The sequence below is a fragment of the Fundulus heteroclitus genome, chromosome 12 (genome assembly GCF_011125445.2).
Source record: "Fundulus heteroclitus isolate FHET01 chromosome 12, MU-UCD_Fhet_4.1, whole genome shotgun sequence".
In the NCBI taxonomy this organism is placed as follows: Eukaryota; Metazoa; Chordata; class Actinopteri; order Cyprinodontiformes; family Fundulidae; genus Fundulus; species Fundulus heteroclitus.
In genome coordinates, this window is record NC_046372.1 from 36894949 (window position 1) to 36921037 (window position 26089).

General features: G+C 41.3%; 1 protein-coding gene across 1 annotated transcript in view; it reads left to right on the plus strand.

Moving 5' to 3' along the window:
* The window catches only part of si:dkeyp-14d3.1 (transmembrane protein 132C), a gene marked incomplete in the record, with an annotated part of 190754 nt that extends 166227 nt beyond the window's left edge, over positions 1-24527 (plus strand). Inside the window, 4 exon segments of the mRNA XM_036144547.1 lie at positions 558-766; positions 13253-13526; positions 20334-20525; positions 22731-24527. Of these exon segments, the coding sequence (XP_036000440.1) occupies positions 558-766; positions 13253-13526; positions 20334-20525; positions 22731-23879 (1824 nt within the window).
* Between the last annotated feature and the right edge of the window lie 1562 nt (positions 24528-26089).

Here is a 26089-nt window from a genome sequence, read left to right on the forward strand (position 1 = left end):
ATCAGCAACTAAGCGGAGTGATTAAGAGAAATATCAATTTAAAGAGTCAAAGCAACTAAAAAGCCCCCCAAATTGGGCCATTCCCTCCTTGAAGGGATTTACAAAACAAATGGCTTTGAGTTTGTTTATTGTATCTCTACAACAGGGCTCCGCTCTTTTTGCTTTCCTTCTATTTCCTTCTTTTAGCTTCAGACCCAAACAGTAATGGAGTAGCAGCCCATGGCCGCTATCCCCCCCCCCCCCCCCCCCCAGGTTCAGAGAGGTCCTTGCTGCCCTTCCTCCACTTTCCCTGAGTGTCAGCCTCCTACCGAGAAGGACCTTTCATCTTGTTCAAAGTTGTTAGCGGAATACTGCTGTAGATCAGGGGAGAGCTCAGAAGAGTAAACCCTATAATAAACTCATAGAGCAGAGCTTGAGCGCAGCGTGCACACGCTCCGTCCGGCGTGCTCTGTGTTTCTCTGTAATTCAGTGTGTAGTTATCCAGTGCAGCTGTCAGGAGTAAATGCCGCCTTTCCTAATCCCCCCCCCCTCCGCTCCTCTCCTCTCCTCCTGCACAGGTGTCTGACAGGTGCGACTACGTTTTTGTGAATGGCAAGGAGATGAAGGGCAAGGTGAAGATGATGGTGAATTTCACTTACGGGTACCTGGGCGCTCAGCTGGAGCTCTGCGTGTGGATCCCTCGTCTCCCCCTCCAGATTGAGGTGTCGGACATGGAGCTGAGCCAGATCAAAGGGTGGAGGGTGCCCATCGCAGCCACGGGTCAGAGGTAAGACGGTACACTGGCCTGTCTGCTGGATCCAGGGCTTGGTGAATAAGCTCAGTAATCAGTAATGAGGCTTCTCTATAATTATAGTCTCATTAAAGCCTGTTTAATGTTTGCCTGGATTTGACGTTTCCATTTATTTAAAACACGGAATAATATATTGTTATCGCAGATATAATCATGTATGTATAACATTTGTATTGATATTTTGATTATGACACAAAAACCGAGTTAATACCATTGACTTAATGATGGCTAAAGTTAATATTAGTTTCCATGTGTTTTTTAATTTTCTCCAGAAAATAATCCCTTGTTGCTCTCATGCTCTTGATAGAGTAAAGCTGCCACAATGTTTTTGCCAGCTAATATATTGCCACATTTTTTAATTTATCGATTACTCTAAACAGCTACTTTCCTCCAAAAAGTGATTTAATCTATTTGTAAACTATGAACTTTTGCATTTATGACATGTAGGATGAAATGTAAACAAAGATTTCCCCTTCACCATGATAAGAAATGCATTTAAAGAAGCCCTTGTTAATTGTGTATATGCAGATAACAGCCAGAGTTCTTAGAAAGTCAAATGTGATGAGATTGAATTGGAGCTGCACAAGATTTGAAAGTCTAACAAATGTTTACAGACACATCAGCGCTGACAGGCTTTTGATCAGGCACGATGGAGGAAAAAGGAAAGTAGCAAGAGCCCCGGCTGATCCTCCCATAACTGTTATGAAGAAGTCTAGGTACATGCCCATGCAGAGGCTGTACACTTCCTCATATGTCATCAGTGACATAATGTGTCATCACTGAGGTGCTATCTGATAGGTTGTGCCATAGCATTGTTTCCAACATTATCTGAGTGAGCATGCGGCTTCCAGGATTACTGATTGTTCCACTCATACATCCCATTTCTAACAGAACATATGGCTCCAACAGCACTAACAGGACTATTCCCAAGTTTGGCATGGTAGCTGCTCCTGTGCCTATTTTTTGGAACAGTTAGAAACTTTTGCTTTTTTTCATACCCCCCCGTGTGTCCCTTCACTAATATAAATTCAATTAAATTTTATTTATATTGCACCAATTCACAACACATCATCTCAAGGCACTTTGCAAAGTCAAAATAAATCAGATTATACAGATTGGTCAAAAAGTTTCCTGTCTAAGGAAACCCAGCAGATTGCATTGAGTCTTGACAAGCAGCATTCACTCCTCCTGAAAGAGCGTAGAGCCACAGGAGAGTTGTCTGCATTGTCCATGGCTGGAGGAAATTTTAAGCCAATGGCTCAGTTAGAAATATTTCAACTGAGAGAAATGTTGTGTGCTCAAACTTTATTTTGCTTGTTGTAACTTCCCAACTGTAGTTTTGAAACAAGGTTACCTTGATACGAGTGATGGAAGGCAGTCCTTTAGGTGGCACAACATGACTGTATGTGTTCTTTTTGGAAAGGCTTCCAAGAAGACACATTTGTCTTTTGTGTAAGCAAGAACAAAAAATGTAGGAGCTGCGCAGCAACAGGTGGGGGAGGAGCAGCTCCATGTTACTCTTTGGTCCATACAGCTGGAGAAAACCTCACAGCATTTCCTCTGCATTGTAGCTAACTTTGTAACTTTACTGCAATATTTAGTGAAGATTCAGATCTATTTGTTTTTCAAAATTGCAGCTAGTGACAAATCTAGTAATTCTTCTTATGTTTTATTTATTTATTAATTTTTCATATTATTTCAGACTTTTGGAGGGTCTTATTCTTCTTTCTAAGTAATGGGTGCTGCAGTGGCTGCAGCAGTCCCTCCCAGTTACGGCTACAGTCACAGCAGGAGATGTTCTACCGTCTGCATCTAGACTGCAAATGAACCACTAAGGTGCAAAGCTGCCACCGGCTGCATTGTTAGGTTCCTATGTACCATGACATAACAAAAAAAACAAAAAAACAGCCGTTAAAGAATTACTAACTCTACGTCTCTTTTGGGCAACTTTTGTCCTTATGAAGTCCTGATAGAAGATTTTGACAGTTAAAAAGTAAACAAGGATAAACAAAAGAAACTTTATTCTTAATTTTTTGTTAGTTTTTCTCATTCCCATGTCCCCTCATTAATTAAAATGACATGGAAGTGGTCCGTTACATAAATTAGGTGATTAGGTCATTTTGTGAGAGCCAGTGTCTACTTTTTTACTGAGTTGTCATCTTATTAAAAGTAACCCACTTTTAACTGTGGGCATGGTGTGATGACAAACCGTAGGTGTTGGTATACCTTGATACTGCTGACTTGCCCACACTATGCCTGAATGAGTCAAAGTTCCTCTCATCCATTTTATTAAATCAAATGTCTCTCCTGCTGTGCGATGATTCAAGCATAATAATAAAGAATAACAGTTCCATAAAAAAGGTAAAAGATTTCAGTTCTGAACAACAGAGCAACATCTTTGGTGAGCTTCTTGAAAGCAAATAATTAGAGGTCTTTGAGTCGCTTTACCAGACTGATGAATAGCTTTTATTACAGCTGATTTGTATGAGTGCTGTCATTGAGAAAAAGATTGGAAAATGATGACAGTGTCAGCGAACAGCTCTCTGGCTGTCTTTGACTCGCCTGAGTCTCCCTGCCAGATCTGAGTTGATAACAGAATCGCTGACCTGTGCAGTCCAGTTTGTCATTATTGTCGGCTCGTGGTGCCTTGCCATTGCCTCTCTTTTGGTTGCGGGAAAGACAGCACGTTATTAGAGCCGTGTCGGGGTCAGACCCTCTCTCCCGGGGCCTCATCACTTGCGGCACCTTCTGCCAACGCTGCCACTCCGCAGCGGCAGAAATCTGTCAGCGGACGGAGCAGCGATCAGCCCACCTCCAGTAATTACATCTGGAAACGCGTGGAAGTTGGACTCGGAGACATCCCACGCGCCACTGTGTCTCCTCTAATTATCCGCGCCTCCCCTCTTATTTTCGGTGACAGAGGTACAGCGTTCGGTTAATGCCATGGCTTGTCGAGTGTGTTTCTATTCCAGCTGTGTGTCGGCATGCACGCCTCCGTCAGCAGGGACAGTCGAGCCGGGTTGTCATTGTGGGCTCCAGCAGCAGCAGCAGCAGCAGCAGCAGCAGCAGCAGCAGCAGCAGCGCTTCACAGAGCGCTGTTCCTCCCCGGTCTGCAGCCGTCTTTGTTTATCAGGGGAGAACAGGCATGACCTTGAACAGTGCTACTAAGGCTGTTGGTGAGAATGTGCACTGGTCCGCTGTCCAGAGGCCCGGGAGGAACTAAGCCAATGAGTGACAATAACAAGAAGCTAAGTCCTCCCCAATCACTCAGGCTTGGAAACTGTGGGCATGCTGGGGCGGGCAGCGGAGAACTAGAAAAATAAAGAGACATGTGCCCTGTTAGTGGGATAGCTGCAGAGGTACTCCTGACTCAGTGTTTGACTGACACTGCCTGCACAGCTCACCTCTTCACTGTTTAAGCTCTGCCAAACGAGCGACACGGTAAGCCGTCACAGACAGAGGAGCTAACAATTATTCCCTCCTTTTTAGCGTTCAAGACATTCTCTTTCGACAGACCGTAGTCGAAGCACTGCAAAATAAAAAATAAAAATATTTAAAAAAAAACAGATTACCCCCCCATTCTGCATATATAGAAACAACTCTGCCTATTTCTGTCCAAATAACCTTGGTCAGTGTTGCAGAAAATAAAATCCAGGAGAGAAAAAAAAAAAAAAAAAAACGTCCAAACAAATGGAGCACACACTTGGCGGGACATGACCAAAGCCGACACGACACATAAATATGCAGCATCTCCTCTGAAGTCAGGAGTTGACTTTAAAGTAAATGAAGTGGAAAAAAAATATTGCTCTGAGAGGCAGGTTGTTCTCGAGCACCGAGCGTTATTTGTTTATTAGATTAACCTTAGATTTGATTTTTAAAGGTGGCTGCACAAACGTTGGCTAAGATTTACACAGTGGGTAAAAAGGTTGGACTTTTCTGATGGCTCCTCTGCTCCTAAATTCAACAATGCATTAATGTACGTTTTTAATAAATGTATATATCTGCATTAATGATCAAATGGTTATTAGGTCAGAATATGCACAGTAATATCAGTGCTGTCATTTCAGTTGCCAGAAGGCCACTTTTTTAAAAAGCTGTATTAAGTCTAAATACATAAAATATTTTAAAAGGATGTACAGTGGCAGGAATTTGTTTTTGCTACATTCAGATTTCTTCTGTTTTTTTGTTGTTTTTTTCTTTACACCGAAATATTTCAAATACAATTACACAAAGGCAACCAGTGTAAATCAAAATGCCATTTTCTAAATATTGTTTCATTTATTCAAGGGTAAAAAAGCCATCCAAACAACCAGACACCATATTTTTATAAAGCTGCATAAAATTTGATTGTTCACACTCAGACCTGGTTACTGCCAGGTCTGTAGAATGAAGAAATCACTAAAGCACAAAGGGTCATGTTTTTGTGTCAATATGAAGTTTGCTTAAAGAGCTAAAAAGCAACTCGTCACTCCCAGATCACTCAAGAACCCAGAGAACATCTGAGCCCCAACTCAGTTAAATGAGTTAACAGTAAGAAAGTGACTGTCAAAAAATTATACAAAGCCAGTTGCACCTGAAAATATCTAATGACCACAAAGACTATTAGGGTATTATTCGGTGGTCTGACGGGACATAAGTGGAAGGTGTGGGTACCAATGCATCTAATATAACGTTAACACACCATTTTGGAAAAGAAGCCTTGGTGGTAGTGCGATGGTCTGGGACTGTTCTGCTTCTTTACAGGTTGGACAGCTTGCCATAATTGATAGAACTATGTATTCTGCTAAGAACATTAAAGCACACCAACACCTCTACCTCTGAATATCTCACAAACCAATCCTGTTTTTTTATGTTACATACTTACAATTCGGCTATATTTCTATTGAGCAATGATGGGTTTACTGACCAAGGACGCCTGTGGTTCTTGTCCCGCGACACGGGGCAGCCGCCCCTCCTACTGGGTCCTGGACAGACGGAAGTACCGCTAGAAGAGTCGGTCATCCAGGTGGTTATTCTCACTGAACCGGGTGCTTCTCTAGAGGATCTGATGGACACAGGGGCGCCGATGGCGTTTTTCAGCTTTCCACATTACATACACCATGATTCTCTCAGTAAAATCCACAAAGTGAGTTGAAGAGACTCACCATGGCGGGCATGCAACAGAACTGGGTTGATGTAACGCCGGCACCTATTTGATGATGTGTTGAAGCAGCTGGGCGAATATTCGCTGCGTTGTCAGTGCCAGCTGTTTGCAAAAGAGAGGCAAAAAGATCTGCTCTCTCCGCATTCAGTGTGAACGTCTCTAAAGACTCATTACCATCTTTCAGAAACATTTGATGGTGGTTTAGTTAAGAGGGGCATTTCATTTACGGAACATGCCTACAACTTTGAAGATGTTTTATATTTTAAATGTTGAAGCAAACAACAAATGGGACAACAAAACATAACTGTTCACCTTCCCTGAAGTCAGTACTTTGTAGAACAATATTTTATTGCAAGTACCAGCTGCAAGTTGCTTTGGATCAGTTTGTATGAGCTCACCACATCTTGCCATTGGGATTTCTTCCCATTCCTCTGGGCAAAACTTCTCCAGGTGCTTCATGTTAGGTGGTTTTCAAATGTGAACAGTAATTTTCAGGTCTAACCACAGATTTTCAGTCGGATTGATGTCTGGTCTCTGTGCTGCCTCTCTGATTAATGCCCTCCTTGCCTGGTCTGTGCGTTGTAGCGACAGCTGCAGGGCAGACTGACAGTCAGGCTGCCATACAACGGCACCGCCGACAGCAGGCAATGTGGTAGAAGTATCTTGCCCAAAGACACAACTGAGACGGTCGGAGCAGGGTATTTAACCAGCAACCTGCCAGTTAAAGGACAAACTCCCTAACTTCTGGTGCTCTGAGTCGACACTCAACAAGTAGACATCCACTTCTGCAATCAGTCAAACCTGGGTGGATTGATCAAAATAAAGGTCCATCAATTATTTCTGTCTGATTTCAGTGAATATGTGAATCTGTTATTTTTTAAGTAGAATTTTTTTATAGGTCCACGCACAAAAAGCATGAATTTTCCTTTTTCTCCCAGTAAGCTTTTGAAAGGTTAAATAATCTTTAAATAACTTTTTTTCCCCGTTTTGTCAGATTTACTGTTGACAGAAGTATACTTCTGCGCATTAATCAGCTTTTCAGTCCATATCGAATAGCAGCTGGTGAGATTTTGTTCATGTCGGAGGAAGATTTGCAACAGATTTAAACTTATAGTCCTTAAGTAAAAATAATAGTAATTAAAAGCTCCCATGATATTTGATCTGTGTTTTAATATCACAGTAAAGTTTTTTTTTTTTTTCAGAGTCCTTCATAAACAGTGCTGCTGCCCCTCACCATCGTGATGATGCCATCAATCCTGAATATATAGGATATGTGTGGACAATGTCAGCGCCACAATATCCATTTCCAGAATCTTTTCTTGGTTATTGGCTGGCAGTCGATTGCATGTGAAATCAGTTCAGCCAGCTAAGCTTTTAAGCGCTTAACTTCAAATCTCTCTGTACTCTTGGCTTTTCTGTGGAGCAAGCAGCTAACATCTTTATTCCCACGGCTTAGCAGTCAGTCAGATTTCCTCCGGGACTCCGACAGAAAGATACAAGCAGAGTGGATAATCACAAGGAAAAACAGTTTAAGAGATTAATTTCTTTTCTTCTCCCCGTTATTACGATCGCAACCTTTTCTAGCGTGTCTATGTGAGGAAGAACAGAAAGCTACCGATGCAGATGAACAGAAGAAAATGTGGATGTAAGTCAAAGTATACATATATGATTAATAGTTGTGTTGACATAGCTGTTTTTCACTTGCAAGCAGCCCTGCTGTGCATCAGAGAAAGACCGAAGAGCTGTAACAGCATTTATTCTCCCTGATCAACAATTTAGGAGTTGCTTTCTCAACATCTCCCAGTGCTTTATTCTGTAATTTTTTTTTTATATATAAAAGGTGTTTGTTGATGCAATAGACAGAAAAGCAGTTATGGGCAAAATCTAATTATATCGTAACCATTTAAAACTAGTTTGTCAAACTCAAGGCAATTTTCCTGGTGTGAACAAGTAATGCCTCTGTTGGCTGATTTGTTGCTTAAAGTAATAAAATTAGATTTGCAGGCAACAGAGCAATCAGGGAGGCTATTAAGTAAAGCAGTAAGGAGGTGTAAGCACATTTAGGATTCAGAGCGGGTGCTTCAAAATGGTGAGGAAGAGGCACAGTAAAAGAAAAATGATGGCTATTCCCGCGATGGAGCATCTCTTACAGGTTTGATCTGCAGCGTTGCATCATAACTGGATATCTGTCTGGTAAACGGTTCTTTATGAGATCCTCCAGTTGCCGTGTGTTTCACTTAGCTCAGTTAAGCTAAGGTTACTGAAAAAAAAACACAAAGAGGGAAATCAATGTCAGATTGTTTGGTTTCTTGTCTTTAAAATAGCCCTAACCACTAAGATGACTGTTACATTATTTAAAGGCAACCATCATATTATAGATACAAAAAAAATGTTACTATTGTAAATATAAAAAAATCCCCATTTCATTGTTTTTCAAAGATAGTAAGTGATCCTAAAATGTACTTTTCGTGACACAGAAATAGTCTTTGGAGCCATAAAACGAAAATGCATGACCTTTTATTGATGATGAGGTGCGTTATTAAAAACTAGAGTAAGGCTGTGTATTTCTGGAAATCGCAAATTGATCATTTTCTTGACAAAAAAAACAACTTTTCCAAGAAGAATAAGGAGAATGGATGTGTGGCTGCTTATTAGCAAAACAGAAACACTCAAAGTCAGAAATCTTTCCCCTAAGATCTTCTTTGCAAGAAAATTTAGTAAACTTTGCTAAAGTAAGTCAAATGGACAGCTTTCCTCTCACCCACTAAAACATATTGATTTTCTCTCTATTTTAAAGGGAGAGAAATATCAGGATTATGAAACTAATGCAAATTGGCTTCAAGGAAAGTATGAACCCAAGGCTGAGGGAAGGGACACAACACAGCTCATTCCACGGCAGTGACAGATAGCTTCAGCAGAGTCGGTGAGCAGACAACTGAGGTGACCCCATGGACGGTGTGAGCATAGACTTTTGTGTTTGTTTTCTGTGTATAATTTCTCATCTGTTGTCTGTGAATCACATTATTGAATGAATAATTCATCACTGCATGGTTTTAACCATGATAATTCGCTGCTACAGCAACTGTCTAAGCCAAATGAACGAGAGTGACAACAGCTGCTGTCCGAAATATACTTTTTTTTATTACTTCCCGTTTAACCAGCACATTTAGCATTATTTTAACGTAACCTTTGTGAGTCAAACAACTGTGGTGTGGACTGAAGTCACTTGGAATTAAGTCAGAGAGTCACAAATTTGATGATTTTAGTCTCAACTTGAGGAAAGTACAAAAACAGACTTCACTTGGACTTTCATACCCAATGGCTTGTGAATTCACTTGGACCTTAGCCATTTTACTTTGATGTACTTGATATGCCATGTCAAACAAAGTGTGTTAAAACAGAACTGGACCTGGTGCACGAGCCAGCCCTCTGTGCGCCTCTGGCCTTTTGTTTGGATATTCTCTCTGTGTTGCTGCAAGATCTCCCACGTTGTTTCTCTGCTTTTCCTCTGCATTCGACAATGACAGCAAAGAAGCCCACATAGTGAAGACCAGCTGCCATTCACCGCTTTCAAATAGATGTGAAAAAGCTTTGCACACCATCACCAAAACAAGGCATCTTATGCAACAGAACTCTGTACAACAGTGTTCATGAAACTTCTGCAACATTTCGAATGCAGACAGAAGAAGGTGTGTACGGACAGATTTCTTCTTAATTGCCAGCCTGGAGACAGTGAGTGTTTCCAGCACTTGTATCAATATCATGTACGCAAAGCCAGTGGTGCCAAAATGTGCAGGCATTGTGTCATTGTGTCAGGTGATGGGTCCAGTAACTATATTCCAGGATAGAGCACACCCAGTGTTTCTCTTAAGTCGTAATGGAAACGAAACAGGTGAGTGACCCACAGTAAATGTGTTCTTTGTCATTGTAGAATGGTGAGTCAAAGCTAATATAGTGATTAATGTATAGATACTGTTAGCTATCTATACATTGGAGTAACTGTTTTCCCCTCTATTATTTAAGCTGGAAAGTTACTTTGAATACAAAGTCAAGCCGTTGCAGGTTCTCACTTAAATGTAACCCCCCCCCCCCCAAAAAAAAGGACACATTTGTACTTAGATCAGATGGTTTGCAGGATTTCGATCTGCTAACCTTAGAGCATTAAAATTACATAGCAGCATTTCCAATATGCATTTAATTCAAATTGAATAATTTCCTCTGATTACGTGTGCACATCCAGTCTCTGTGCTGCGAGCCTGAACTGAAACACGGTCCATCCAAGCTGGCATTTAGCTGCACCATAATCACGTTGTGTCAAATCAACCTGCTGCGTAGATTGAATCTAATTATTATGTTATTAATTTACCATCTGTTTGTTTCAGTTAATATTTTCTAAGAAAAAGCCATGTCAGCACCAATGTTTCCAGTTTTCTCCTGCTGGTGGTGCTGGCAAACAAATAGACCTTATAAATATCTTTTTTACACATTCTCCAATATGTTAATTGATACTCTATAACTAAACGACATACAGCATTTGGTCAAATGAGTTGTTTAAGATGCTAAATTCCAAGTTTTGTATTTGGTCTTCACTTGGGACTTGCATTGCTTTTCTTGGGATTTGAGTGGGAAGACTAGAGACTTTCTTGTCACTTGCAAAACAAAAAAACATAGTCCTACCTCTGCCAAGTGACAGGTCTTTGTGAGTAAACTAATTAAAGGTGGATTTACGGACGCTGAGTGGTGGACTGAATGGTAGTCTCTGAATAAAGTCTTAAGACTTACATTGCTGTAGTGCTTCTTTTAAACCCTCAAATAAAAAGTGTATAGAGCTGGGGTATAGAGCTGGTAAAAACCAGCTCTATACCCTCAGCAGGATCCTGGAGGGGGCATGGGAGTTTGCCCAACCAGTCTACATGTGCTTTGTGGATCTGGAGAAGGCATTCGACCGTGTCCCCCGGGGGATCCTGTGGGGACACTCCGGGAGTATGGAGTACCGGACCCTTTAATAAGGGCTGTCAGGTCTCTGTACGACCGGTGTCAGAGTCTGGTCCGCATTGCCGGCAGTAAGTCGGACTCGTTTCCGGTGAGAGTTGGACTCCGCCAAGGTTGCCCTTTGTCACCGATTCTGTTCATAACTTTTATGGACAGAATTTCTAGGCGCAGCCAAGGTGTTGAGGGGATCCGTTTTGGTGGCCTTAGGATTGCGTCTCTGCTATTCGCGGATGACGTACTCCTATTGGCTTCATCAGGGCGTGATCTACAGCTCTCACTGGAGCGGTTCGCAGCCGAGTGCGAAGCGGCCGGGATGAAAATCAGTGCATCCAAATCCGAGACCATGGTCTTGAACCGGAAAAGGGTAGAGTGCCTTCTCCGGGTTGGGGAGGATGTGCTGCCCCTAGTGGAGGAGTTCAAGTATCTTGGGGTCTTGTTCACGAATGAGGGGAGGATGGAGCGGGAGATCGACAGGCGGATTGGTGCAGCGTCTGCTGTGAAGCGGGCGCTGTACCGATCCGTTGTGGTGAAGAGAGAGCTGAGCCAAAAGGCAAAGCTCTTGATTTACCGGTCGATCTACGTTCCTACCCTCATCTATGGTCACGAGCTTTGGGTCGTGACCGAAAGAACGAGATCCCGGATACAAGCGGCTGAAATGAGTTTTCTCCGTAGTGTGTCTGGGCTCTCCCTTAGAGATAGGGTGAGGAGCTCGGTCATCCTTGAGGGGACTCAGAGTAGAGCCGCTGCTCCTCCACGTCGAGAGGAGCCAGTTGAGGTGGCTCGGGCATCTGGTCAGGATGCCTCCTGGACGCCTCTCTGGTGAGGTATTCCGGGCACGTCCCACCAGGAGGAGGCCCAGGGGAAGACCCAGGACACGCTGGAGGGACTATGTCTCCCGGCTGGCCTGGGAACGCCTTGGGATTCCTCCTGAGGAGCTGGCCCAAGTGGCCGGGGAGAGGGACGTCTGGGCCTCCCTACTGAAGCTGCTACCCCCGCGACCCGACCCCGGATAAGCGGAAGAAGACGGACGGACGGATAAAAAGTGTGTGTAGAAACTGCTTGCATGTCCTGCTATTATTTTACAACAATCACTGCAATTGAAATCAGAATATCTGCCTGACTTCTGCTTTTGTTCTTTCAGTTACAGTTTTCATTAAATCAAGTCATTTGTCATTTTGCAGTATTGCAGAAGGCCTGGGATAACCAGAACATAGTTTTTTTTTTTTTTTAAATTGCCTGTAGTCTGTAGTAGTTTAGTCTCCAAGCTATGTCGCTCAGCTTCTCCTTACTCAAATCTGCCTCACAAATCTTCACCTAATGAGCTCAAATCCAGCTACAGCCTTTGCTTTCACCACTTTGTCTGTGTTATGTATTGATACCCCAGTCTGATGCTTCTTTCTCAATGTCATCACTCTTGTTTTTCCCCGGCTCCGACCGTCTCAGTCGTTGTGTCCTTGGGCAAGACAAAGGACCCGATGGTGCCGATGTATGGTAGCCTCGCCTCTGTCAGTCTTCCCCAGGGCAGCTGTGGCTAACTAACATAGCTCACTGCCGTCAGGGTGTTAATGTGTGTGTGAATGGGTGAATGACTGACTGTAGTGTGAAGCGCTTTGGAGTTGTCGGACTAGTTAAAGCGCTATACAAGTACAAATCATTTACCTGAACTTTTGGGCTTTTGGCCTAAAAGTTTAAAATGCAATATGGATCCATAATATGGAACAATATCAATATGGTTTTAATACAAAAAATAAACATAATGAATTGCTAAGCTTAGTATCATATACTTCTTGGATCTGAAGTCAGAGTAGATCTATAGCAAAATAATAATCAAGTGGAAGTGGATATGTGTCACCATTTATTGCACACTCTTGTATCGATGCCATTACATTTTCAAGTTTCCCTCTGAAGCCCCTACTGTAGCGGTGACACTGAGAGTTGAGTCAGTTTAAAGAAGTTAGATCTCACTCTCTGCACTGAATTACTTTCAGAGCTCGAAACTTCAGCAACCTTTGAAGTGAATGGAACTGTTTTGGCAGTAAAAAGTGTTTCTGGAGGTTGTGGGTTCTTCAGATCTTTTTTTTTTCTTTTAAAGTGTAGCATGGATTTAGGTGAAGTTCTGCCAGAACTCCCCAGTCTACTTTGATTGTCAAACTGCTCATGGAGTCCAACCGATTTATTATTGCTTAGGTTGTTGGTTTTGATGTGTTGCTGTGTGATGTGGACTGAAGTCGTACATCAGATGATATTACTATCTCTGGGGCTAAGCAATCAGTCCACACGTGTTTGTGTTGCACAGCAGTAATTATTTTACTTTATGTTCTTGTCAGGTCCACATGGGACAGCGAGGATAAGGATGATGAGGACAGGCGAGGACGGAGCTGCACTCTGCAATACCAACATGCTATGGTCAAAGTCCTGACCCATTTTATAGCTGAGTCAGCGGAACCACGAGGTCAGACCACCTTCATGCTGGGCACCGACTGGCAGGTGGACATCACGGAGCTTGTAGGGGATTTTCTGAAGGTAGTAAACCCCCAGATAGCAAAGCTGCTTGACAGTCGGATCCTGGTTGGACAAGACACAGGAATAACCAGTATCCAGGTATACCATGAGATAAGGCGTCATAAAAAATGTTTTGCTGTAACAGAAAATGTTCTGTGTAATAGAGATGTTTGAATGGTTTTGGTTTTCATTATCTCAAGATCAAAACAAATATTTGTGATACAAATTAATATTAAAAAATGTAATAACATTTTATCAAACTATTTGTCTGTGATCATAAGAATTGTATATACACAGACTAGAAAAATCTAATTTTATAAATAATTTTTATATTAATTTCTATGTTAATTAACAATGCGCGTATTATAACAAACATTTATCTAATCTGTTCACATTCTAGCCTAAATCCTCTTTCATGCTTATATATATTTCAGACATACCAATATAACAAGTTCTACTGTTTCATCCTCCCCATCAGATTTCAGGGGCCCCATGAAGTGTGTAGTCATTACTGTTCTCTAATAAGCCTATGATGCCTTTGAAGAAAAACTTAATTTTTACATGGATTACCACAAAGTGACATGTATTTACTGATTAGGTGAAAACTGAAACTATAATTTTTATTTTTTTTTTGTTTAAGAGTAAAGGGCCCTGAATACAAATATAACTCATACTTTTTTTCTTGTATTTGTACCATTTTGAAAACCATGCTTCCTTTTCACTTCTCTCCACAAAGCACTTCTTGGTGTTAGTCTATCACAAACAGTCCTGATCAAAACATTGTTCTTTGTGGTTGTAACATGGTAAAATGTGGAAAAATTCGAGAAGTATGAATGTGTTTTGCAAGGCACAGCATGCAAAGACTTGATGACACAAATAAGGTTAATTGAATGTAATATAGCTGTCAAAAAAACTTTTCAATCTGACTTTGAAATAATTTCCTCTCTACAACCATTTATTTTGACATTTTGGGTTTCAAAAAGCAGCCGCTGTTGGTCCTCTGAGAACAACAGTGTTTCTGGTGATTTAGGACATGCTCCATTTTTCAGCCCCATGGCTTTTTGCTAAACTGTGAGGCATTCCAATGTAATCCTTATTTGTTGTACATGTGGACGCTTTCTCCACTGTGAGGCCTTATCTACAATGAACATGCAATGAACCCCTTGTGAAACAGGGTCCAGCACTCATGGTTCCTGTTCTCTTAACCGCGGGTTACAAACAGTAAAGCTCTATGCACTCAGTCAGGAAATGCAATGACTGTATAAACCTTCAGGTGCATTCGGTTAGAAACCAATTAAATGAGCAACGTCCTGAAGTAACATGAACTCCTTGTTTATGGCAAAGAATATTCAAGTTGGGAAGACCATTGCTGCATTTGATTAATATGTCCTTTTGTCCAGAGAAGACACTGGTGTGTCACGTCTGGCTTGTCGGTTGTTCACTCCGACTGAATAAATAAATTCTGACGACATCCGCAAAAGTACAATCGTCTTCTCGTCGTAGAGGAGGGCAGACGTATTCACCTCCACAAACTCTCACAGTCTCTCACAAAACGAGCAGACCTGAATGCGCTGTGAACGGAAAGGTCTGACAGCTGTGATTACCTACGACAGCCTTCGTGTCATCTGGCACACGACGAGAAACTTAAAGGCACATGCAGGACGACAGTCATAGTATAGGGTTCAACATGCATTGTGACACTCCCTGCTTTTGATTTAAGGTAAAAAAAAAAACTACGTTATTCAAAAAGAAGGTACATTTACCAGCTAGACACCAGCAAATTGATGACATTGTGTGATCCACCCAGCAAAAGAAAAGGGGCAAAATGCAGTCAGGTACTTTGCAAGCTTTTCTAGTAAGAAGAAACGGTAGACAAACATTTGTCTAAATCACTTGCAACTCCTAGTGATCCACTCTCTTCTAATATCTTCTCAGTAAAATGCTCAGTGATCTAATGGTTTTGCATTCATCTTGCCAGAAATTGCTTTTCAATCAAGCAACCTGACTGATGGTGAATTATATCTGCCCAGATTTTCCCTCGATCAACTTTTGAAATGAATTCCTCTCTTTCAGTGTTGTGCTACCTTCATATGCTGTTTATTTCTCTTGGAGGAGAGTGAGTGTTTAGAGGGGAAATGAAAAAAGAAAAAAAAAAAACTGTCATCAGCGGGATACAAAGTGATTAAAATGCTGGTGTGAATCTCAACTGTGGCTGTTTATGCTGCAGTGTCATGGCTTAGTGCTTTGCAGTCATCCTCTTCTGAAAAAGAAACTTTATTTATATAGCGTCCTTCGATGCTCAAAAGCTTCAAAGTCCTTTACAATAAAAAAAGAAAAACAGCATACTGTACAAGTAACATCATACAGCATATAACAGCATATAACTAGTTACAGTAAAAGTCTGTCTGGATACATGAGCTTCTTAAAAGAATCAACAGAATAAAGATGGCACAAAGATAAAGGAAACTTATTCTACAATCTGGGGGCCACAATGCTACAGCATTGATCCCCTCTGGTCTCAAAATGTGTTCGCTGCACCATTAGATGCCTTTGACTGGAAGATCTCAGACTACAAGAAGAGATGTGGGGCTCTGAAGGGTCAGAGATCTAGGCAGGGGCTTGGCCACATAGGGCTCTAAAAGAGAGGACTAAACATTTAAAATGAAAGAAGAGAGATTGAAACTGAAGCAATAGGTTGTGTCTTTCATTTGTTGGTTAAAAGCTGAATGCTGAACTGACTGCCGATGGTCAAGATCTTTCTTATTCATATGTATTGAAAGGCTGTTAAGATATTGTTTGGGAGTGTATCAGTTACATAGTCATCAGGAGTCATATTTAGGGTGTCAGCCTTATCACAATTCACCTGCAAGTAGTTGTCACAGAGCTACTGTGTGATATACTACTGACAGCTGATCAAGGAGGAAAACTTTAAATATTCAGTTGGCTTAAAAGAACAGTAGAGCTGATTATCATCAGAACAGAAGTGATGAGATGTGTCAGAAAACTCCCTGATTTTTTGGCCTGAGGGAAAATTATTCAAAAGAAGCGTATGGGGCCCAACACTGAGTGCCGTGGTGCCCCATTAGCAGGCCCACAGAGTCTGACATGATCTGGTTTCAAAAACACTAAATGTTCTGCTAGATAGATAGGCATTTAGCTCTGTAGACCTGCACCATATAGACCAACTAGAGCCTGTTAATCACAATACCGTGGTCTGATGTAAGATCCTGGAGAACCATGACAGAGGATGCTCCAGAGTCAGCTCACATCAAAATATCACTAGAAACCTTGAATAAAGTAGCCTCTGTGGAATGGACATTAAAATGGCCAGACAGAGATTTGTCAAAGATCTCATGTATTTCAATAGCAGAAACTAGCTGCTCTGCCACTACTTTTTCAAGAAGCTTTGACATAAAAAGATCTTGGAGATAGTTTGAGCTACGATCAGTTAACAGGACTCTGATTTTGCACAAAGCATTTAATAAGTAGTGTAAAGTAAAACCTCCTAGTTTTGCACTCCCACTACAGAATTTCAATGTAAATTCTTGCCATGAACAGCTAGACGGCAGCATGAAAACATCTAACTGCAGTCTGCAGTAACTATTTTAAGTTGCTAAAACATATTTTAAGTTGAGTATAAGTTGACTATTTATAACTTGGCTTTTAACATCAATTTGTGGTTACCTTGAAATGACTTCACTGACACAACTTACAATTGGTTTGGAAAGTATTTCTCCTGTCTCTTTTGTCCTAATGTTGGTAAAAAAGGCAAAAATACCTCCTAACCCTGTGAGGTTTACTATCATCACCATTAACAATGTATTTGTGTGTCAGGCGTTATCTTGGCCTGGGGTACACTTCAGCGTGGGCAGAGCGATCTTACTGTTGGCGTCATGTCAATACACCCAACAACCGAACATTTTTACTTCCACTTATAAGCTTCGCTATCCTGGAGCTTGTACTATAAAACCGCAGCTAAAAAAATAAAAATGGGGGATACACAATACTGGTAAGGTGGAAGTCCATTACCTTGTTTAGTAGTTCTGCAACAATTACTGTGTCGTAGCTGTTCAAAAAACGTAATAGCGAACAGAGATAACCGAATGGCTTGAAAAATATGATTCAAACAAAATATAAAATATATTTACGCAGCACCTGAACAGACTACATTCAGCTTTCCTGCATTCCTAGATACTCCAAGTACAAAACAACATGAATTTAAGGGCTACAATTGCGACTTTTTCTTGATATATCACATTAACCAGAGAGAAGGTGTTTTAAGTGGGACAATGGCAGTTTTCAGTTGTGCCTCTATTTTAAGAATATCTCAGCAATGACCATTAAACCACTATGTAGCAACACCAACATCAGGGCACTCCCTCAGCAAAGATGGATAAAGTAAATCACAGAACTTTGTGATGAACCGAACCGGATGACCCAGAATTCAGCCAGACAAGACAAGTAGCGTTTAAAGGCAGTTTATTGAAAGATTTGGCTGCTGCTGGTCGGCATTGGTTGCTGGTAGTCTCCCCGAGCGTTCCAGAGTCCGGCCAGAGAAACTCTGAGGAAGACTCTCCAGAGACAGGCTAGAGCTTGGTCGACAGGGAACAGGCAGTGGGTCAGAACAGTAGCAGCAGAGGCAGACAGGATGATCGTAGTCTGAAAACCAGAACCGAATGAGGGCCAGGTGTTCAGCAGAGCGGGAAAACAGTCCAAACCAGAATCCAGGAGCAGGGTGAGGGCACAGATCCAGGTCTGCAATCCAGAAAGCACGTTTATTAGGGTCGACGGGCTTCACAGACTCAGAAGGTCAAAAAGCAGAAACAGACAGGACAAAGAACGCTGGATTAACTCACTGGTGAGATGTAATGATCTGGCAAAGAAGAGTAGGCTGATGCCGGGTATAAGTAAGTAGGTGAACAAGTGACCGGAGTTGAAAACTAATTAAACTAAAAGTCTCAAACAGTCCTAAAGCAAAAATATACAAAACCCAAACTGTGACAAACATGTGTGCAACATCCTGAGCAAAAACTATCTTCAGGATTCTAGGTTTAGCTGGCAATGGGTCCAAGGGACAGCTAAAGTCAAAGATATGCAGCAATGACAATTCACACAAACACCCATAACACTGATTAGTTATGTTTAGGCCAATATAGAAAATAAGTGTGTGGGGATCAAGAGATATGCCAAATGAAAATAAAAGAATCAGTAATCGATAAAAAGTGAGTTACTGTGTTACAGTTTATGTCAGTCACCAGCAGGACCAGGATGGTGGTAAATTATAACACATTACAATATGTTAGATGATCCGACATTGATCACCTGTGAGCTGAAAGAGGCAAAAGTCTCAGCCTCCACTGTCCAGCTTGAGAAATTGCTTTCTGGCGAGCCCACCTCTGCGGTGGTGGAAGGATGGTGCCCCTATGACTTAACAGCCAATGAGACACAGCTTATTTTAGCGAATACATTCCTTCTCTGTCTGCCATGTTTCTGTGAGAAACATGAAATCCATAATTTTGCTGATGAAAAGCTCGTTCGGAGCAAAGGATTTGTTACCAATGGAGCAAAGCGATCCAAAGCAGAGGTGACAGGCCCACATCATCAACAGCCGATTGTCCAGAAGCTGACAGCGAACACCTGGAGCAGTGAAACTGCCATGACTTACCCCTGGCTGTGGAAAATTGATCCAGTATGAAACCCAGAGGCGAAAGGGACGTCTCTCCATCTTTCCAAGCATGTTTGTAGTGTAGAGGCTCCTCTCTGCCAGTAAAGAGAAGCCGGGGAGATTAAAACAAGTTCATGTTACCCTCCATTCCCTGAAGGGGAACTGGTAACAAAAACTGGGTGCGTGATCCTTTCTGAAATCTATGCTTTATCTTAGGTTTAACACCAGCCCTAGGGTTAGGGTTAGGGTTTTTCTCTGTCATTTTCTGTTTTCTTGCCCTTGGGTACTTAGTCGGGGCCATGAATAGGAAAGGGTATTAAGGAGAGGAGGGAGAACACACAAAGGGATGAGGCAAGAACTGTCTGTAGTTCTCCCAGCTGTCCAAACTTGTTTTCCATAGACACCGGATGTTCCACAAGTCACATGGATCATAGGTTCGGGTAGCGAAGACACCATCAGCTGATATGACTGCATTAAAAATAAAAATTCTCCAAGCTAGAAGGCAGTATGATGCAGAGGTGGCTAGCTGTAGAGTTTCAGCTGCACAAGCAACAGCTGAGAAGAAGACAGAATCAGAATGCTGATTGCTTTGGGATGACGGCTGGACTGCAGAGTTCTTAGTCGGATGAGACTAAAGCTGGTGTCACAATCTTTTCTATTTTACCATGTACGTTCAAATATTGAAAAGCACCTGCTACATGGTTCTAAACATGAAGAAATTTGATTTTACGTTGGACATCAAATCCTGTCACATCTTTAAGACATGGTGCATTATGATACACTCCTGTTTTGATTTAGGGTGTGGAATTTTGCTGCGTCAGGATGAGGTCTATGTCTTTAGCATCAATGTCACTTTTTTCTTGCCTTTTTAAATTTAAGGATTGAATAAAGGGGGATAAAATTTAAATGGTCTATGATTGCCTCCAAGATTAGTATTAGCTGAATTTATCAGAAGCTAAAGCACGCTTGACAAAGTGAAGCAACTGCCTATGGGCAACCCAAGCACTCCTGCGGGTGAAGAGACTGCTGTTGGATCTGCCACATCTGAAAGCAGATACCACATTCCTTCATAGATCTAATCTGCCAAACAAGAAAAACCCAATATCATATCATCATATATAGTTTTTATTAACATATAACAATAAAAAATAACAATAAAAAAGTTTTTACTTTTTGTTTTTTTAACCAATTTTTTTATTGTTTTTTTTAAATTCTCTGTTTAACGCTGCTTTTGCCTCCAGGTTTTGTCCCCCCTGTCGGACACAATCCTGGCAGAGAAAACAGTCACAGTGCTGGATGACAAAGTGACCATCACGGAGCTGGGGGTCCAGCTCGTGACGGGACTGTCTATGGGTCTGCAGTTAAGTCCAGGAAGCAACCGGGCCATCCTGGCTACTACCAGCACACAGGAAGTTCTGCAGAACCCCAAACAGGTCAGAACTTCTTATCTTTACAAGAACAATCAGTAGATTTATCAAAGGAAGACATTTTTACAATCTATATGATAATTTATTTTTAATTTCATAATTTTTCTATTAAATATCTAGTAAAGTATAATTACTTTTGTTGTGTTCATAGCGCTTAGAGCAACAGGAAATTAAATTTGGTGTTTGTATCCGCTTACTTTGAGATAATTTAGATAATTTTGGAAGATAATACACACAGGTTATATGTTAATGGGAATAATCATTATCTGTTTTGAAAAGTGTAAACGAAGCTGTAATTACCTCTTCTTCTCTCTGGTAGCCGTTACAATGTTGAGCTTCCTCTGCTGATGATTGGAATGTATTACATTAAAACCAAATACATGTAATCGCACACCACTTAGGCAGATCTGATTACCACAGAGAACGGTGTTAATTTCACGCAGTAGTCCCTAGTCTCTCGTGCTTAAAATTGCAAGTTTGATCAAACATTTAAAAGAAGTTGTTTTGAAAGAAAAAAGGCATTCCTCCAGACAGATGGGGATGAACAAATTGTGAGCCTGCCTGTGCTCAAGTACACACGTCCATTTGTTTGATCCTCACTACCCCCAGCAGTCTGAAACGCGAGGTTTGAGAGCCGGAGTGTGACAGACGTGTTTTTTCCTTGAATAGCAGCTAAAAGCAGAAACTTAATCTCAGGGAATGTGAGTGTGAAATCACAGCTACTGTACAAAAATATGACTTATATTCAAAATGTGGCTCTTCTATCAAACTTTCAGTCTTGCTAATTCGGTAAGGAAACTTGAATGGTGGCCTCTTTGATCCACCAAGCCCTCTCATGTGTTCTCTGTGCTGCTCCCTGCCACTTTCCTTAACCCTTTTTCCTTCACAGACAAGGCAGGGAGGGAAAAGGCACTTATCTCCACATCTCCTAATGCACAGTGTGAAGATAAGCAGGCGGTGCTGCAGTGTTAGTTCTGGTGGCAGTAATTAGGAAACATTTGGAGACTACTGTGGGAAGCTACTTGTTCTCTTCTTGGGATTTGTCCTTCGGCAACATTAAACGGGCAGTTGTTAGGCTTCAGCGCAAGGCGGCTTTAAGAGCAAATATATGGCAAATCCTTATTGGCATGAACAATGTTTGATGTAACCCTTTGATCTCTTTTTTTTCTTTTTCCTTAATCTGTTTCCTTTTTAAACTCCAAGAGAGTTAGCAAGCTATATCTTAGCAAGTGTTTATTAAAGTTACATGTTCCATCCATCATACATACATACATATGTATGTATGTATGTATGTATGTATGTATGTATGTACGTACATACTTACATACATACATACATACATACATACATACATACATACATACAGTACCTATGCACATTGTCCATTGTCATTGCAGATTATAGTTTCTGATCAGTGCACTTGTTTCTGATTTGTGTATCTTAGGTATAAATGCTGTTTTTTTCCTTCTCTGGATTTTAAGTGTGTGCTTGTAATTTATTAAGTTTGTACTATATGCTTTTACTGCTGCCTGCAGTTCAGGTAGACATTGTAAATGAGTTCCCAGTTATCTCACCTAGTTAAATAAATCCTCCCTTTGTTACTTCCTTCCTCCCCTCTTTCTTTCCTTCCTTCCTTCCTCCCTTCCTGAAAAAACTGTAACCTGTGTTCATTGTCTGTTGTATGTTATGTGTACTCTTAGCTCAAGTGTCCAAAAAGAAATTTCACTACAGGAACACACATTGACAATAAAGAATCTTTGATTTGATTCCTTCCTTTCTGAGGGACCCTATTTAAAGCCTGACCACTATAGAAATATTTGCCACAGAGTCATGATGAACTTTTGAAATTATTCCTAAATACATAACAAATACTGGAAAATGGTGGAATTTTAAAATTAAAGATGTGTAAAAATCCTTAATCTTAGACCTCACCAGGGGCTGTATGTTTACAACATATTTTAGGTTGCAAACAGAAATAATGAATGCCAGGACCTGTTTTGTAGTTCATTTGAAAATTCACTTGACTAAGAGCGAAAGACAGAATAAAGACATGAAGGTATTTTTTGTGTGCCAAAAACCTGAGTGGTTTTAACCTACAGAGGTAGATATCATGATCTTCTGCTATTTTTTTTCCATGCTAAAAAGTTTGACACAAGTATTACAGCTCATGTTTTGTGACTATTTTCTTTTCCTACGTTTGTGTTTCTTCAGGAAGCCTTGATCAGCGCCTGGCTCCAGTTCAGTGATGGCTCTCTGGCTCCTTTGGATCTCTATAATCCCGACTTCTTTGTGCTGACAGCCACGTCCCTAGATGAGGAGGTGGTGACTGTGCAGCAGGACCCCTCGTGGAAATGGCCTGTCATTGTGACGGAGGCGGAGGGTCAAGGTTTGCTCGTCAGGGTGGAAATGAGTGTTTGCGAAGTTTGCCAGAAGTTTAAGCGCCGCAGCGTCCTGGGAACAGGAAACTGTAACGTCAGGGTGAAGTTCGGTCCCAGTGACAGCTCAAGGGGAGGGAGCAATGACTATGGCCCGGATGCAGATGACATGGAGAACCGGGGCAGGCTCTCGTCACAGGACAGGACCGGTCTTGATACCCACTACTATGGCAGCTCCATATCTGACATAGAGGACGGGGTGTTGAGGAGAGCGACCACAACTAGAAGTGCTATAATACGGAGACCTAAACTTTCTGACGATGGTGGCCAAAACATGCCGATTGACTTTGCAGACTTTCCTGCTCAAGTAGATCTGCCTCATGGGCGCAACACGGATGATGACCTCATGCACGGCGGTCGCGGACTCACCGACCTGGAGATTGGCATGTATGCCTTGCTCGGCGTCTTCTGCCTTGCCATCCTGGTGTTTCTTATTAATTGCGTTTCTTACACTCTCAAATACCGCCACAAGGAGCTCTCCATCGAGGGCCAGGAGAACTTGAACCACGCCCATGACTGGGTGTGGCTCGGGAACGAGGCGGAGCTGCTGGAGAGCCAGATCAGCTTGTCGCCTCAGCAGGAGGAGCAGACGTCGATGATAGACTCCAGCAGCGGCCTGGAGGAGGGCAGCCACCTGCTGAATGGAGGCTCCGTGCAGAAGAACGTGCAGGGACAGGTGCACCGGGCAGCGGACACGGCGAAGGACGGCAAGGGAGACTCCCCTACCACAAAGAGGAAAAGAGTGAAGTTTACCACCTTCACCACTCTTTCTTCAGACAATTGCCACCCGGCTGTTAACACACTCACAGGAAGTCACAGCCAGGACATTAAGTGGGTGTGCCAGGACGTGCAGTTGGGAGACTCAAAGGAGTTGCGTAGTTACATGGAAAGGTTAAATGACAGTGCTTTAAAAGAGGTGGCATAATGTACACTGTACCCTTGCTACAAACTCACCCTTTTGCCTTTCAGAGGAAAGTGGGTCTCAGCAGACCAGTGTCTGGGGAAAGAGGACAAAGTTTAACCACAGAATCACCTCAAACTGCCAAAGGGTCTTCAAAGTAAAGAAGATGGGTGTAAAACCACCCATTAAAACAAAAAAAAATAATATCAATACAAGGCAATCAGGTGGATCCTTTCCCTTTTAGTTTATCAGATGATAATCTTTTTATCGTTGTTTTGTTAATGCAGGATTTAGAACACAGTAACCCAGGATGGATGTGACATTCAAGTGACAGATAATTTTTAAAATAAACACTACCACAGCTAGATAGATGTTCAGAACATGTGCGCACATCAAATCGTTTTGGAAGTTTCGTATTGCTTTGGATACGTGTTTCATGCAACTCATCCCCAATCAATGGAAGAGTTCTGGACAAAAGCGAGCCAAGACTAGCTGCTGCATGTTGTTGGTAACAAGAAAAAAAAAAAGGCACAAATTTTCAATTCTTTCTTATCCCCCTAAGCAAGGCAGAAAACCTGTTATGTACAAACCGAATATTCTCCAAATCATTGTATTGTTGCTCTGTATATTGTATTTTCATAACAATTAAGGAATACACGACAATGTCAAGAGTGTGCATTTGCTTTTTTTAATCCATTTATCCATTCATAGCTTTGCTTAGATCTTCCCTTTGCTTTATTGTGATGCCGTGTTAACCAAAAACGACAAATACAATCCTTGTCCAAACTTGCCAGAAGTATAAGAATGTTTCCAAGTCATCTCATTCAAAACAAACATGCAAAATTTGAAGACATGACAGCGAGAATGTGAAGCAGCTTTCAGTATAGAAGGCTTGACAATGTGATAATTTGATATTTCACATGTAGCTCACACAGATTTTTAGGTTCTGAACTTTTCAGGATTTGAAAAAAGCCAGAAACAAAGATATGTTCCTTTTTTTTTTTTAGTTAATGAGGTTATGAGGGAAGACTTTGGAGCGAATAATATCTTACCTGTCACAGACAGCAAGCAGGAGAAGTTGGAAAAGTTCAGGCGCAAGAATGAGCAAATTAGAGATGATAACCTAATATTCCTACGGCTGTGGCGACATGATGATATAAAAAGAAATGATACAATTTTAGGAACTTTTGAAAGTATGTATTTATGTCACAACTGGAGACTATATCTTAAAGATTAGGAACTATCTTTAAAAGAAAATTGTAACTCATGGAGATTAGTTCAGTTTAAGTTTGACTTGTCCACATTCTGAGTTTTTGCCTTTTTGGCCTAAAGGCCAAGACACACCCGATCCGAGGTAGCATCCGATCCGATGGAAAAATGGACCATATGAAATCGTAGCAGTTACAGCTGGTTGAAGTGAATGGGGCCGGGCCGACAAGTTGCAGTTCTACACAACTATGTCTGTGTAGTTCAAGCAAGATAGACTAGGGGTCTCGGTCAGGGCTACGCAGCAGTTTGACATGAAAGTCATGAGTCAGACAGGAAGAGAGACACAAAGTAAAACACATCCACTTTGGGGAAAACACTAAACAAGATCTTTGAACCGCAAGGTAAACTGTACGCAAGCTATTAGTTGTTAGACTAAGAAAACGGGCCAATATAGGTTCATCCAGGGAACACACAGCACAAAGTATTGCATTCCCCCGTTTTGTGTTCTCTTACAATTACCTAGAAAATGGTTCATGCTGCATATTGAAACATAAAAGTCTTTCTGCTACAATACAAGGCAAGGCAAGTTTAATTATATAGCACTTTTCAATAACAAGATGATTTAAAGTGCTGTACATAAACAGAAAAACATTACAGACATAGGAAAAATAAAGGAATAAGCTAAGTAAATCTTTGACTAGAATTGTTTCATACATTAACAAACCTACAGAAAGACTTAATTGTTTCTATTAATAAGAAATATGGTAAGTATATTTGTGGGGATTTCTGATGTAAAATTATTTTGTCCAACTTTTCTAAAGCTACAACTAGAATAACTTCTTTTGTTTCATTGTTTCACTGGAACAAGCTTCATCTCTAAAAATTCAATGCTTATTTTTTTTTTATTAATACATTCCTCAAAGCTACAACTCAAGGTCTCTGATCTGACCTTTCTCAACCACAGCTAAAATGGGAGAATTGTTTCTATTCATAATAAAGTTTCACTGGAACGAGCTCCATCATTA